General features: G+C 47.6%; 1 protein-coding gene across 2 annotated transcripts in view; it reads right to left on the bottom strand.

The window, feature by feature from the left end:
- The window catches only part of nbas (NBAS subunit of NRZ tethering complex), a 122,152-nt gene that overhangs the window by 81,267 nt on the left and 24,842 nt on the right, over positions 1–16,043 (bottom strand). For both annotated transcript variants that reach the window (XM_049002260.1, XM_049002261.1), the window contains exons 19-25: positions 13,228–13,306; positions 12,740–12,844; positions 12,233–12,369; positions 6,670–6,756; positions 5,602–5,755; positions 4,124–4,309; positions 445–618 (exon numbers count right to left, since the gene is read on the bottom strand). In XM_049002260.1, coding sequence (XP_048858217.1) covers positions 445–618; positions 4,124–4,309; positions 5,602–5,755; positions 6,670–6,756; positions 12,233–12,369; positions 12,740–12,844; positions 13,228–13,306 — 922 coding nt within the window. The remainder of the gene's footprint in view (positions 1–444; positions 619–4,123; positions 4,310–5,601; positions 5,756–6,669; positions 6,757–12,232; positions 12,370–12,739; positions 12,845–13,227; positions 13,307–16,043) is intronic.

Below are 16,043 nucleotides of genomic sequence, written 5' to 3'. Positions count from 1 at the left end.
AAATTTGGCCCCTAATGTCTTTCGCGGCCCGGAATGAATCCTCACGGGCCGCAGTGGCCGCACCGCACCAAGCCGCGCTGGCCCTAAATTTCAGATGTATATTGCTTTCTCTAACACATAAAACAGCGCGGCTCACCGGCCCGGCGGAGGGGCTATCGAGCCAGTAATGGGTCCAGGGCCGGCTCCTGTCAGCATCCCCGGGGCCGTAAATTGGCTTCGACACGAAATTGCGGCAGGAGCCATGACCGAAATGTGCTGTGCCGCTAATGAGCTCCGGACACCGACGATGGCTTTTCGCGCGGCCTGTGGAATAAACAGTGCAGCTACGTTTGGCTTTGACAACAAATAAATAAATAAATAAATGAAATGCCATTAAATAAAGGAGCAGAAAGTCATTATGGCGGTAATTTGCTGCACATTTAGACAGGAGAGATGATGACTCACATCAGGCTTGGAGTGCTGGAATATTTTGAGAGGGAGGGTGAGGTCCTCCTTGGACAGGCTGACCAGGTACTCCCTCAGGAGGCCGTCAGCAGAGCCAGGGGCTCGCCCCTCGCAGCGGTGCAGGAAGGGGACCGCCCACTGGTACAAATTCTTCACATACCGCTCCTCAGAGGACTGGGGGATATGGACACAGAATAAACAAAATAAAACAGGGGAATGGCCAAATAGTAAACAAAAATCAAAACAAAAACGAAAAATATGGTATACGGTCAGAGTAAACAAAAAAACAAAAACAAAAAACAGGGGGTAGAGGCACAGAGTAAACAAAAAAACAAAAACAAAAAACAGGGGGTAGAGGCACAGAGTAAACAAAAACAAAAAACAGGGGGTAGAGGCACAGAGTAAACAAAAACAAAAAACAGGGGGTAGAGGCACAGAGTAAACAAAAACAAAACAAAAACAAAAAACAGGGGGTAGAGGCACAGAGTAAACAAAAAACAGAATATCTGGTTTCCCCTTCTGGGTTGCAGGTAAATTCAGCTTCCTGCACCCAACCAAACCAGAGTGAAGGGTAACTGACACACAAAGGTCACACAGAAGGTCCTCAAAAAAACAATTTTACTGCAAAAGACACATAAAATCTGCTATATATTCTTCGCCATATACACTCACCGAGTACTCTATTAGGAACACTAGTATTACTGGGACTGGCCTCCCTCCCCTTCAAAACAGCGTCAATTTCTCAATTCTGACCCGACCATGTGCACTGCACAGCAGAAATCGAGATTCATCGGAACAGCCTTACATTTTTACACTCTGCAGCTCTCCAGGTTTGCTGAGCCTGTGCTCACTGCAGCCTCGGCTTTCAGTCTCTGGCTGACAGGAGTGGCACCCGACAGGGTCCTCCGCTGCTGTAGCCGTCCGCCTCAAGGTTCAACGTGTGCTGCATCTGGAGATGCTTTCCCGCTCACCACAGTTGTACAGAGTGGTTATCAGGGTTACCGAAGCCTTTGTCAGCTTGAACCAGTCTGGCCGTTCTCCTTTGACCTTTCCATCCACAGAACTGACACTCACAGGATGTTTTTTGTTGTTGTACGTGGAAAATCCCACAAGATCAGCAATTACAGAAATACTCAATCCAGCCCATTTGGCACCAACAATCATGCTCTGGTTAAAATCACTGCGATTACAGCTTTTCCCCATTCTGGTGTTTGATGTGAACATCAGCTCCTGACCTGTATCAGCATGACTTTATGCACTATGCTGCTGCCACATAATTGGCTCATTAGAAAATTGTCACTAGGGCTGCACAATACGATCGGCGTACTATTAATCTACTAAGTAGATTATACTAAGTAAATGTCCATGTAGTACCGAAAAGCCAGTGTCTGACAAATGTTGACGCCCATCATCTAAAGCTTTGGTGATTACTAGCATGTGTCATATAACTGTGATTTTTTTTCGTAATGTGATATTGAGCAGCTCTAATTGCAACAAAAAGCAGGTGTACAGGTATAAACTGCTCAGTGAATATATGTGGATATAAATTACAGCAATTTCTAAGCACACACGACATTCACAGAAAGCACGACCTTGCTATTTACTATCGCTTAATTAAAAAAAAAAAAAAGTTAATATTTTACAGACCATAATGTCAACAAATGTTACCAAAAGAGCCAAATGTCACATCACAGCTCAACAGCCAGGGCTATTTACACAACAAATCTGATTGTGAACATACATTACAAAATGGTGCGAAAGAGACAAGAAAGATACAAGAAACCACACAGCAACAGGAGAGCAGGATTTCACTATAAAATTTTAAACCATATTCTAGGCCTGAAATCAGTCAGTGGTAGATTCATTAAACTAACTGGACACCAGCAGACCTCAGGACAGAGGGAACACTTCATATTTTTCTCACAAGCCTCTTGCCTAATGTGTCTGAGGCACTGCACAAACCTGGCATTGAAAAAGGAGTAAATCGAAACAACGTTCCTTAAACATTTCCTGAATAAGGCCAGTCCCTGGTATGTTCGCTGACCTCAAACAAAATCAAAATCACCCCGTTTATGGATTGCGAGAAACTGATTGCTTATCAAAAGCAAGCAGATGACCCTAATTACCCCTTTGATTGGGCTGAGCTAATTAAGAATGCAGTCATTTTCATGCCTGGAGTGCGCATGTTGCAGGACTTTGTACACAAAATTAAAAATGCACTAATCTTTACTGTCATTGTTCCTCGCAGACTCCTAGTACATACTACTAATAACACACACAAATAACTAAATTCAAAAGGGGATAAGTCCCTTGAAATAAGTCCCTTGTAAAACCCAAATACTCCAGCGCAGGGCTGAGGTGAGCGTGTTGGACACCGCTAGACCTGCCTTTTAAAAGTCTCAGATTTGTGCCAGACACCAGCTCCAAACAGACATTTACCCTTGAGGTACCTGCCGCCTTAAGCCGTCAATCTGCAGCCCTTTAAGCGAGGATGAGTGTTACCACCAGCCATGGAATCAGAACCCTTTAACTGTAAATTACCAAGACCAGGTCTGCTAAAATGCTACAGGGTCAAAAAAAATGACCGTGAAGATTTCTCCTTGCTTTTACTTTCCATTTGACAGCAGACTAGGAAATTCCCTCATCTCCAGCCCCTTCAAGGACATAACCTGGAAGACAGGCTAAGATAGAACTAGTTAGAGGACAAGCCCGCACCACCCCCACCCGCCCCCCCCTCAGCCATTGGGGCCGCAATGTCATTTTTCACACTGCCTAGGAAATATTGGCCTGCTCCCTGAGCTCGGCCTTGTGAAGAACCGCGTAGAGCATTTCATTTTCGGGACGGGCGACAACCCGCTGATGGACACAGCAAACCTCTGGAGGGCACTGTCAAGCCACTTCACGCCCTTGTGCCGATTGCTAGTCGCTTTAGAGAAGACTGGAGATCTGCGAGCTTGCATACACGATCGAGTGTGCATGCCCGGATTAATGGCCTACTCGCTGACATGTTAACGGGAAGGGTCTGGATCCCACAATGAAGTCTCCTTTTACTTCGAGATGCTGCTGAACCACGAGACCTGGACAGACACCGTCACTCTCACCCGCAAAGCACGCAGTCCATGGCAGAACTAACACTGCAAGCTTTCCAAAACTCATCTGAGCTGTTCCACAACCAGATCCTGCTAAATAATTTTGCATTAATTTTAGCATTAACAAGCTGACTTTTAGCAATGATTGATATGTTTCACATCTAACTTTTAAAGGGACAAAAGTAAGTATGGGTGCAGTGTACTGTATGCTTTTTCTGAGGCAAACGGCATCCAGGCAGAAATGGCATTGTGACGTCCTCACACTCAATCGAGAGGCAGAAAGAATGCAAGGTTACAGATCTCCTGGGCTTTGGCTGAGGCCAGGCTGGGTACCACCAGCGGTCCACATGCAGCCCCATCACGCCACATGTTATGAAAGTTTTGCCTAAAACACCAGCCTGAATGTGAAGGGAGAACAGAGAGGTGTGTATATGCCATAAAAATCAGACTTCCTGCTTGCAATACTTTCTAACCAAACTATGAGCAGGCCTGGGTGATATCTGATTTTTCATAAATCAAGACCCAGACACATCAAGCCACACCCCCTGTGCTGCCCAACCCCTCCCCCCATGCTGCCCGGCCCAACTCACGCCATTCAGCAGCAGCCTGAGCTTGTCGATGTCCGCCAGCTGCTGCAGCTCCTTGAGCGAGAGGTTCGGCTCGCAGGAAGCCTCGTACACCAGCGTCTCCAGGGTTACCAGGTCGTCACACAGCCCCTCCAGGCCCGGGATGTTCCGCTCCCTCCCCAGACGCACCAGCGACAAGGCGCAGTCCACCTGTATGGGGGGTTCGGGGGGGCGACTCACATCAGCTGCTCAGCGAATGTTTGTAATGCGCAACGTCACACACATGAAACACCTGTTGCTTTTATCAGGGGAACTTAAGATTCACCTCCCATTTAAAAAAAAAAAAACCTGTGGTATTTATCTGGAACATTGCATGTTAAGCAGTTGGCTTAGAAGATTTTTCTAGAACTCAAACCCATAACCCTCTGGGCAGGGCTGTCTGCTTCCAGCTGCCCACTTAATCAAATCAAGTAATTTTTTGTCACATCACTTCAAACTTAACAGTGTATAGGTGAGTGAAACGCTTGTGTGTCTCACAACAGCAGCAACAAACAGTGCAACTGGAAGTACAAATGGTAATACATAACAGTGACAACAAATACTGTGTAACTGAGGCAATAAATACAATGGACAGTAATACAGTTAAATGCAGTGAACGGGATTAGTAACCAGAGTTCAGCATTCTGATTGTCTGGAGTGTGAAGCTGTCTGCGAGCCTGTCTGTCCATCTGATCTACACTATATGAACAAAAGAATTGTGATACCTGGCCATTACACCTACAGGAACTTTCATGACATTCCCTTCCAAGTCCTTAGGCATCAGTACGGAGTTGTGCATAAACCGTGTATAAACAACCAGCGATTTAATTCACTCTTCAAAGAAAAAAAGTGAGAAAAAAAATGTATGCCACAGAAAACTGAAATTATTCACCAACAGAACTACATTCACAGACTTTAAATTCATTTGAGACAAATACTGATATTTATCATCTTAATTAAGCATTGTCTGGAGGACTGACGTGAAACGCCTCTCAGCATGATACCCTGAAGAAACATCAAAACGAGAGCTTTCGGACAGGAAATCTGAGGGCCTGGTTCCTGTTCCCTCCCTCGCCCACAGTTCCTGAGCACAGCTGATATACAAGCGTGTGAGGAACCCGAACAGAACCGACACCGTGGGAACAAAAGGGCCGACTGAACACCAAAACCTGCCTTCCATCAGGCTGCTGGCGTGTGCCGAAAACAAAGAGCTGGTAAACATTAGTCATTACACATACATTTTTTCAATACGCTCTCCAGGCATATAATATGGTGTACAGTATTTTGACAGCATTTTTAAAAGTAACGCTATTCGGGATTATTTTGGTCTATTTTGAAATTTGGGAAGCCCATCCTCCACCAGCTAATTTCAAAATAGACCAGAATAAGAACCAGTACCAAGCTGTGGTATTTGGTATTTTGTTTAACCGCATCTCCCCACAAGACTCACCCCCAGCACCCACCTGTCGGGAGTAGTCATCAATGTCCTCGGCCCGCTTCAGGTACCAGTCAGTCAGAAGCGTGATGGAAGGCATGGCTGTGCGGAAGCGGAGGAGATCTGGCTGCTCCTCATACAGGAAGCCGTCCCCACTGTGTAGCTCGGGGTCCACCGCCATCCTGGGTCCAGACACACGGCAGGGCTTTGAGAGATCCCAGCGCCCAGCCAGTGGAGTAACACGGTGAGGACATGCAAGCGAGGTTGATGAGGCAGCGTGGGCGTTTAGCAACGTGGCGGGTGGATTAGAGGAGGAATTAAAGAACGTTCCTGCTTCCGTGGGAAACTGATGCCCGTGAGGTCAACTGTGGGTCACGCTCAGAAGGGAGCCAGATCCTCCCCAACGGCTCTCGTGCAAATCGAGCCGATTAATCACAGACTCATGCAGAAATAATGAGACGCGCTAGTGTCCTAGAACCTGCCTAGAAAGGGAAAGATGCTTCAAACCCAGGTCAGGCAAGAATGACAGCTTAGGCCATAACCTCAAGGTTGAGGAAGGCCGGCACTGCACTGCCAGCGGCCATGCACACCTACAGGGCTGGGGGAAATGGGTGAATGCGTGTTTCTCAATTCGCACTTGACCATACTTGTGTTGTCGTGTTTCCATTTTACGCCATCTTCCATTACCGAAGACCAGTTCCAATACTAAGAACACAAGTACAGAGTATGGTAAAAATCCCCAGACACCGGTTTTGCTCCACCCCAAATATCAAGGAAGCCATCGGTTACATTTGCGCCAAACAAGACCAATCCCATGATTCATTGCGCCCCAAGTTCGTTCTTGGGAGGCAAGTTAGCAAGTATGATCTTTGCATTCTTGGTATTAAGAAACACTTCAATTCACCTGGGTTTTAAAATGCATCTGTATGCAAAAGGTGGCTTCTGGGAGATATGAGTTTCCTCTGTTGGGTAAACTGATAAACTGAGACACTGTCCAAAGCCAATGGTAACCCGGCTTCCTGATAAAATCGCACGCCATAGCTGCTGTAACACGGCCCTGGCAGCGAAGGTTCCCCTCCGCATCACAGGACATCACCTGCACTCCCGCTGTTCACACCAGTCTTGCTCCCGGTGCCGTCGTTCGTCCCACGGAATCAGCACCAGGTGACCAGCCTCGTCCAGGCTGCGGGCAGAAAGGAGGAGCATGGTCTGGTTAGCGCCACACCGCTGATTGGGCACTTCTGTTGTCACCTGCTCCCTTCAGACCCAAACTCCCCTAAATTAACTGCCCTCACAGTTTAGAGTAAATCAGGGTCAACATACAACAAGCTGGGCATCGAAACATTTGAAATGAACGCCTATGGAGGCAAAGCATTGTCTGACATGGAGTGCGTGTAAAAATGTATAATGTGTGGCTTACAGTACATTAACCAGCTTACACCACAATCACCACAAATTGTTCTTACACATTTGTAGCTAAAGACGTTATTTTCACATTTACAAACCAAAAACATTTATTTGTAGAACTACTTTCTTTTGCCGATGATGAAACATTTTCTGTTCATTTTAAATTGAGTTCTGTGTCTGGAATTGTAAATAATGTTACGCACTGATTTACTACTGTGATTCGTCTGGCCAGCATTATATAAAAAATTTATCAACATATTTCTGACCAATCAGATTTTAGAATTCAGAAGTATAAAGAAAAACATTTTACATTCACTTGGCAGATACTTTTATCCAAAACCAGGCACGACTGAAAAAGCAGAGTCAGCCAGCCTCTCGAACAATTGGGGTTAAGGGCCTTGCTGAAGGTTCCGACAGTGAAACCATCATGCCGACTTGGGATTTGAACCAGTTACCTTCAGATCACAACCACAGTGTCCGAACCCACAGGGCCACACACTGCCCCAAAAAATAAAACCTCTAGCCTCAAAACACTGCAGTATTTCACCCTCTCCTCCCTGTAAGCAACGCAGCCAGAGACTTAATCAGTAAAAAAAAAAAAATCATAAAAAGTCTCACCAGGTCTAAGGTAGCAGCTGGGAAGAATGAGACATCAAAGGCCCTTATCATGTTTTTAAAAGGTAAGATGAAGGTCGTGCAGAGATAGAGGGAGCCTACAAGCAGCCAGGGTTTAGATACTGTCTGCTTACTTGGCTTTAAGGAGAATAGCGACCATCCGCTGTGTTTAAAAGTTTTAAGGGACAAAAGCAGGCTTTCATGGTCATTAGCATGATTAAAAAAAACAAGGGTATTGCCCCAAGTACCCAATTTCCAAAATATGAAGGGCATAGCCATACCTTTAACTGTTTAATTGGGTGTGATTAAGGTTCAGCCAGTGTGATGAATCCCACAACCGGATTATGGGCTTTTTTGGAGGCTGAAGAGGCGGAACCTTTAACGGCCAAACAAAATGGATACTAACATTTCGGCTAATCAGCCCCACGTAAAGATGATCGCGAATCTGTGGGAGAGGTGTCATGCCTCTGTAAACACCAGCTGAGTCCTAGCTACGGATTGTGTGATGACTAAAAGGTTGCGAATGGCTTACGCACCTCACACATGCTACCGGCGTGGTCTATGCCCTGCATGATGGGATGTAATACCAAAAAGCTGGTTTGCTGCGACAGGACCGACGTGGCTCTGTGCCCCTGCCGGATCACGGCACACAGATGGTGGTGAAATCTGCCATTTGGCTTGGCAAGTCCGGGCTAATAAGGGTAGCCTTCCTGGGAACCCGGGGACTCGCACTCAGAAAGAAAAGAAAAGCAGTATGGCAAGATGGATGCCCACCGCACGGTCCACGGGTATCCTTAGGTATTAATAATGACGACGACGTTGTTAACGATAGAGTGCCTTGAGACAGGCTGGCATCCCAACCAGGGTGCCCATTTCCTTGCCTGGCATGATCTCCAGGTTCGCAACAACTCTGAAATAGATAGAGGCTTAAGAGAAACAGACGGCAAGATAGATAATGTTGGTTTTTGACTTAGCATTTATTTCCCAGTCCTTTTAGCGTTCTGTACATGTTTTTAAGATGCAACAGAGATTAAACTCATAAAAGATTTTCACTGCAATCCAGGGATTATTTGAGAACATCCAAAAAAAAGCCCAATACCACCACGAATCCTACAATCACACCCAGGACGCTGCATGAGAATCTTCCTCAGTTCCTTAATCACAGTGCCACCTTCTCCAGAATGGGAGTCATAATGGGGATTAATGTGTCCTTGATGTTTTAAGGCAGCTATAGATAACATCGGCCTTCAGACTGATTCGGATTAAAGCGGATCTTACGGGTACGTAAATCATAGGCTTTGTCAACAGCTTATCTTGAGGAATGTGGACACGCACCAGCGAGTGCCGCTTGGCCACGGCCATCTGAAGCACTTCTCATTTGTGCTGGTTCAGCAGTTGGTGCTGCAACCCCCCGAAACACATCCGTGTGGTACGCTCCGAGGCGCCGGACCCTAATGTGGGGCTGCACCTGAATGTGAAGCCAGCTCCTTACGAGGTGGGTCTCCCATCACCAGAATGTAACAGCCCACAGCAGCACAGATCCATCACAACCAGTCCTGTGGCCCAGTCAGGGATGGACAGCAAATGATCTCAGAGCAGAACAGTGGTTCTGTTCCTCTCGAAACCCTCATGTTATTGGCCTTGAATTGATTTGTTTCTTTAGTGAAACCATTTGCAACATTCATCTGGTCCCTTACATAGCGACATCAGAGACTGGCCCATTCGGCATTCTAATGCTAATTCTAATTTTGAATGCTAAATTTCGGTCGTGACGTTGACATGTATTACCACACTACAGCACGCATGCAAAGCTAGCAGCAAGTTACAGGGATGGCGTTGCCTACAGGAGACTGAAGAGGCCGGTTAGTCTTCAGAAAAATACCAATTACTTGCCACAACTGAAGCACTATGCGTTTTCAAAATGAATACTGTCCTATGATGACAAGCAAAGCACATTTTGCTTTTGAAATGAAGATGTGTACAACACTAATTAAGTTTAATTAAGTCTGACTAAATGAACTCCTCTGGGATTTTTTTAACTCGACTGTTTTCTCTCCTCATGCACTTTGTAGTCATAGTAAACAGAAGGAGAATTTCCAAACACAGAACAAGGTGGCAGTCGGCCATTGACCCTACGGGCCACATAAACAAACGACCATCACAGATCCATTCCCAGCAAGGGGCCAAACCCAATAGGTTAAATGCTGCCTTATAGATGGAGGAAAACTCACATACAAATGGCCATATGGCAAAATAATTATTTAACTCCACACCCACAATAAACTATATAAATAAAACTCATTTCCTGACTGTCAGCCAAAGAGAACAAAACATCTATAATGTCACCTACACACCAAAGAACATACCTCAAAAACAACACTGTAGAGAGTATTCTCCGTACTGTTACGGACTTTGTCTTTGAAAACCTGTCTGCTCCCTTTTTGAGGGTTTAATTGGAGTCCTTCCCCTGCATTGTGGATAAGCAGGCGATACTCATGGGGCAGTATAATTAAGAGCTGAAACCTTCATAGAAGTGACGTTCGCAGAACAAACGCAAGGCATATTAGCAGGGGCCCGGCGGATGTATCACAGCCTCTGTAATCTCCTTGGTCAGACCCTCCAAAGCAGCTGAAGTGTCACTAACGCTTCCTATGGTCAAAGCCATTTAGATGCGTACCTCACAAATAGCGGGAAGATTTTCAAGCCAGTCAAAAAATCTTTGTAAAAAGGAAAATAAACAGCGGATACTACCCATCCATCTTCTAACCTAGTGATTCCCAATCAAGTCCTCAGGGATCCGCAGACAGTCCACATTTTTGCTCCCCTCCAGCTCCATGCCAGTCAGTCTACATTTTTGCTCCCTCCCAGCTCCTTACCAGGAGCTCGGGGGAAGCAAAATCCTTGAGTGTCAGTGAGACCACATATCCCGTCTCGATACTCCCCTGGGCAGCACAGGGTACCAGGCTGGGGTACGACCTGGACTGGATGCCGGTCCATCATAGGGCACATATGCCAATAAACCTGACCGCATATGTTTTGACTCTAGGAGGAAACCTCAGGGAAGCAGGGAGAACATGCAAACTCCACACAGACGGAGAATTGGCAGAATATGAACCCACAACCCTTGAAGTATAAGGCAAGAGTGCTAAAATCTGTGACGCTAATTTGTGGTTTACGTAAACCTTTATTAAACCCACTACAATGCATGGAGACCAATGTGATGTGGATAATTAAGCGACGAGTTTTGGACAAAGTGTCCATGATGTTAATTCCGGCACACACCTTGCCTGCTTGTTTGCCTCAAAGAGTTAAACGGTTGCTAGGGAAAAGGATGTCGATATCAGCGGCAGTCTCCAAATAAACGGGCTGTGAAAGATCATTAGGAATGCCAACACACCGTGTGCATGCAAACCCTGCTTCAGCCTTCAGCCCGATTGGTTATGAACCGTAATCCGCAGTCACTCCCACTGGTGCCGCTTGTGCGCCCGACGCCATTAACGGATGCGGCGGTGCATTAAGGGATCCTTTAGAATAAATAAATGAAGCTCAAATCAGCGCAGCCACGTGAATGTTATCGATGCTAAGAGCAGTGGGGTGGGGGGGGGGGGGGGGGGGGGGAGTAGTGAATTACAGAACTCTCGATAAACAATAGACAGGTCCAGCTTTGGACCTGGTAAGGATGGATGCTTGGGGTTATTGGAATGTTGATTTTAGGCAGAAACACTGAGAGAGATTTTGAAGAGAGGTTAAGGGGAACCCAACAAGAGTATGGGCATGGCCGCCATTTTGACTGATGAACCTAGAGGAGGTGGGTGGTCATTTTTGTTGTGGGTGAGAAAACAGTTCACAAGGCCGTGTCTCCGTCCGCTGAGCGATTGGTCCAGCAAGGGAGGAGATCTAGCGAACGAAAAGCACCATGATATTAGGTGCAGTGATGAATGCATCTGGGCAGGATGTGGAGAAGGTCACAGACACGAGGCTTATGTAACAACTTATGTACAAACCGCACAGCATGGGGAAATAACTCAATGCCGGATCACTGCAGACAAGGGAGGCCTAAAGCTACACAGACAGGCTGCTTAATGAGCTGCTTCAAACAGTAAATTCAGGGATAATTAATCCTACAACGCAGACCACGTCCCAGAGACTCCAGCGCACACCTTATGGGAATTCCATCTTTTAATTTGTTGTGACCACATGCAGATGCTAGAATGAAATTTTATTTAATGCACCACTTGCACTTATAAGAACTGGCGCACATTTAATATGCATCCGTCAGGCACTGGGAAGAAGTCAACAGCTTTAGAAAAAGTTAGGCCAAAAAAACAAAAGTCATTTAAGGGACCAAAACTTCTATCTCTACACACCCACCCATCCCAAGGTCCGTCCAATGATGCTAATACCTAAGAGCCATGTTTAGATGAATTAGATACTTTCGAAGCTGGTGTCTGCTAAAACAAAGGTGTTTGTGAGGTGTCACCTGGGTCTTTGGGAGTGTCTACAGGCCCTGACAACGTGGGGAAGGGAGCATTGAAGTGACAAGACCTCAGACCAACAGGGGATACCGACCAGAGCAGGCTGAGAGGAAAGGAGACGCGCGAGCAGTGCAAACACAGACCTCTAACTGGACGCCTTACCAAGCTTCAGGAAGGAGGACCATGTATTCGTGGGGAGAGCTGGTCTCGGGGAAGTTGTACAGGATGGCCAGGCGGTGCTCCAGAAGTTCGGCACCGTGGTAGGTGAAGAGGATGTCCAAGGCCTGCACATTGCTCTCCTAGCGAGCGAAAAAGAGCGACCATACCGAAATAAATGACTAAATGAATCCACCACACCCAACGTTAATGTCATGCAGGGAGCCCAGGGAGGCACTGATTTAGTGAACCCTGGAGAGTCGAATGAGCTCCTGAAGGGGTAAAATGCAACGGACGTCGCAACCGAGAGGGCGGTATGAAGCCAGACCCTCAACGGGTGGCCACTCCAGCTGCCTCTTAGTGCAGGGCTGCTAGCATGTGCACTCGTCGATAGAAAGGGCCCAACAGGCACCGCATCCCACAGGACGCCGTCCGTCGCAGCTAATGCGAGCAGCCCGTGCACGATGCGGGACCGTCCCGGGCCAAGTGGGAGCAGGACAGAAAGACCCTCACCCTGGCGTACATCCTTGCAGACAGCACGATATTCTGATTCCGGAACGTTCTGAAGAACTCTGCGTCGTATCTCTGCTCGGCAGCATGCGGCCCACCCAGGATCTCCTGCAGGGGACAGAGCAGAGCTTGATTGCATTATATTGCCCCCCCCCCCCTCCGCACTGCTGCTAAAGCCATCTGTTTCCCCCCTTCGCATTCTGATATAAAACATCCGTCGCTGTGTGGTGATGTACTGCATCCCACTCTGGAGGGTGTGAGCGGTCCAAGGAGAGCTTCTTGCTGTGGCTGGGCCTCTTGTCCCTGGCTCTCTGTCTTAATGCTCCACAACGAACACTTTCATCGGAATCAACAGCCATCCCATAATTACCTCATTCACCGGGGTGCATTCAACTGGATGCTCACCAAGCGCACAGTTCCAGAAACAGGTGAGGGCACATGCGGCCGGTTTCCCGCAAACGATCGTTTAACGCAGCGACTCCTGTCATTACCTCGTAGGTTGCTAGGCGATCCAGGTAAGACAAGAGCTTCAGCCGGTTCCTGCAGAGCTCCTTCTGCTCCAGTGTCAACCTGTGAATAAGGAAACAAACTGGAATTTAGAATCCTAAATTCTAGAAATTAGAATCCCTATAAATTAGAATCCCGTCCACTTCGGAACAGCAGTGAGCCAACGGCACGTGTGCAATGGCTAACGTGCAGCGCTTTTTTAAATTTTTTTTTATAACCAAACAAATCTACTTCGAAATTTTGCATGATTTCACTGATCAAAGTTGAGGCAACTGATGAAGGAACGTTTGTAAGTAAGCCTGCTGGGCTCTGCTCTTAAATCCTGCACCACAGCGGACGCCACTCATAACATGGCCACTCAATTTGGTGAAGAAAATGAACATCGGGGACCCTCAGGACCAGCATCCTTTCAAATCAGAGATATCCGGGGGGGGGGGGCATGGTCACTCACGGCAACTTAAGAGTGCCGGAGCGAGGGACTGCTGGGTGCCTCCTTGGAGACGGCAGAAGCCCAATCGACCCATGGGCCGTGTGCAAACGCACCCACAGATCCAGCACAGGATTCTCCCTCAGCTGTTACAGAATTAGTGCCCCTACCAATAAGTGGCTCCTCCATCTTCATCACATTAAACAGAGAAAAGGGTCCTGCAACCAAAATTAAGCAAAGGCCTTCGGCAAGACGAAGAAGGTAAAACAATGAAGCTAATTACATCGGCGTTTGATGACAGTGGCAGTACAGCAAGTTTAATAAGGTCAATCATCAAGGCCACTGCAGTCTTTGCAGCTCTGGGGGGCATTTTTAATTTCCCCTTTAATTTCAACTTGACAGCAAGGAACCTTGGAAATTGTTGAGGAGGGGGGAAATATCATCATCATAGAAGCAGCCAAGCCCACAACTCCTTCTTGAAAAGGTCCCTCTGACATCAGTCAGAGCCATCGACAGTTGCGATTGGCCCTATACATCAGGAAGACAGCCTACCATCTGCTTCCAGCAGAGACAGGGGAGGACGCGACAAATGAAGACGTGGAATCCTGAGAAGCTTATTGTTACACGCGGTCGCCAGACAGTGAAAATGAGGAGGATGAGGACAGCAGCAGCAAGGCTGAACATCATTGGCCCTATAAGGTCAGCGAGCTGCAGAGAAGGGGACAAACCCTCTGATCACTTTCCCCATAGCCACCATCTCATACACATTCCATTCGATTCTATCAGGAGGGCAATGAAAATACCTGAGCAGGCACCCCCATCACCCAGAGCAGTATTTCTCAATCCAGTCCGCGAGAACCCCCAGATAGTCTAGATACAGTGTTTGTACCGTCCCACCTGTACCAGGTATTCGTTGTTTCTGATTGGCTGGGAGCTGGGTGGGAAAGAAAAGGTAAGACTGTCTGAGAGTTCCTGAGGACTGGGTTTAGACACACTGTTGCTTTTTGTCCTTTGTTTAATGTCGCAGAATCCAGTCAAAGGTGACACCTGTGCAGTCCACCAAACCTCTGGTGCCTGCATGGTTCACCAATCCCGCCAAAGACACTCCCTCTGGTGATTGGCGGCTGTGCAGTCCACCAATCCCGCCAAAGACACTGCCTTCGGTGATTGGCGGCTGTGCAGTCCACCAATCCCGCCAAAGACACTCCCTCTGGTGATTGGCGGCTGTGCAGTCCACCAATCCCGCCAAAGACACTCCCTCTGGTGATGTACAGTCTGATAACTGGAGCCCAGTTATCAGCCACCCCGAAAAAAGCGACCTGATGACACGGCTTAACCCTCGTGGATCCCTGATCCCTGACGCGACCCCCACAGCACCATCACAGGCATGCCACCGGGGTCCAGTTACGTGCCTGACGAGCTTAGCTCTCAGCTGACCTGAACTGTGCATCATTAGGCTTAAAGTAACTCCAGTCTCAATACAGGTCATGGCTGGAAACCGCAGCACAGCTGTCATTCCTTAAGTTCTATAGTAGCGGGGGGGGTGGGGACCTCCTCCCACATCACAGGAGATGCTTTGGTAAACCCCCACGCGTCTGTCAGCTAGCCGTAGCTCGTCAATAAGGCATGAAACCGATGCCTAATGACGTGGGGCAGGAACAAAGCAGGGGCTTAATGGCTGAGCTGCCACGGGAATGCTGTGTCGGTCAGGGCAGGTGACACGGCTGACAGGACGTAGGGATGCGGCCGCGTGGGCCCAGTCCACAGGGAGCCCTCGTCACTTCCTAGCGCAGCGGGTCCTTCATTAGCGCCTCCCTGCTGCCGGACATCCACAGCATAAATTACGTCCAACAGATTCAAAGCTAATCTACAGACACGGCTCCTTTTGTTTCTGCTTTATATGCCGACTAGTCGTTTACTACTATGGCTTAATGTAGTAAATCTTTCACACAATGCACTTTGCACTCTGGGCAAGCTGTACACTGACACAGCAGGACAGAGTCAGATCAAGATCCCCTTTCCAGTGTATTTTTGGTCTTCTTCTATACCAGTAACATTAATTGGTCCTATAATGAACATGGGGAACACTGGGTCAGTGGCCCCAAACCTCCTGCGCTGCGGGTTCGAATCCTGCCCCTAAATGGCAGAGTTTTGCTTGTCTCTAGATGTTATGCAGGTTTACTCCCGCAGTCCAAAGACACACAGTTAGGTAAATTGGGGTATTACTTGACCATATTGCAGGCCCACCTTCTCAGGAGGACAAAGGGGCTTGGGGTGGGGTGGAGGAGAGGGCCTGGTTGAAGTAATTTTGTCACAGACCTGGGAATTATGCAGGGCGGGTCTTCTATAGTGTGTACAGAAGTGAGATATACT

This window comes from Brienomyrus brachyistius, unplaced genomic scaffold (assembly GCF_023856365.1).
Source record: "Brienomyrus brachyistius isolate T26 unplaced genomic scaffold, BBRACH_0.4 scaffold66, whole genome shotgun sequence".
Taxonomy (NCBI): Eukaryota; Metazoa; Chordata; class Actinopteri; order Osteoglossiformes; family Mormyridae; genus Brienomyrus; species Brienomyrus brachyistius.
The sequence above is the reverse complement of the archived record's forward strand: the minus strand, read 5'-3'. Positions and strand labels throughout refer to the sequence as shown.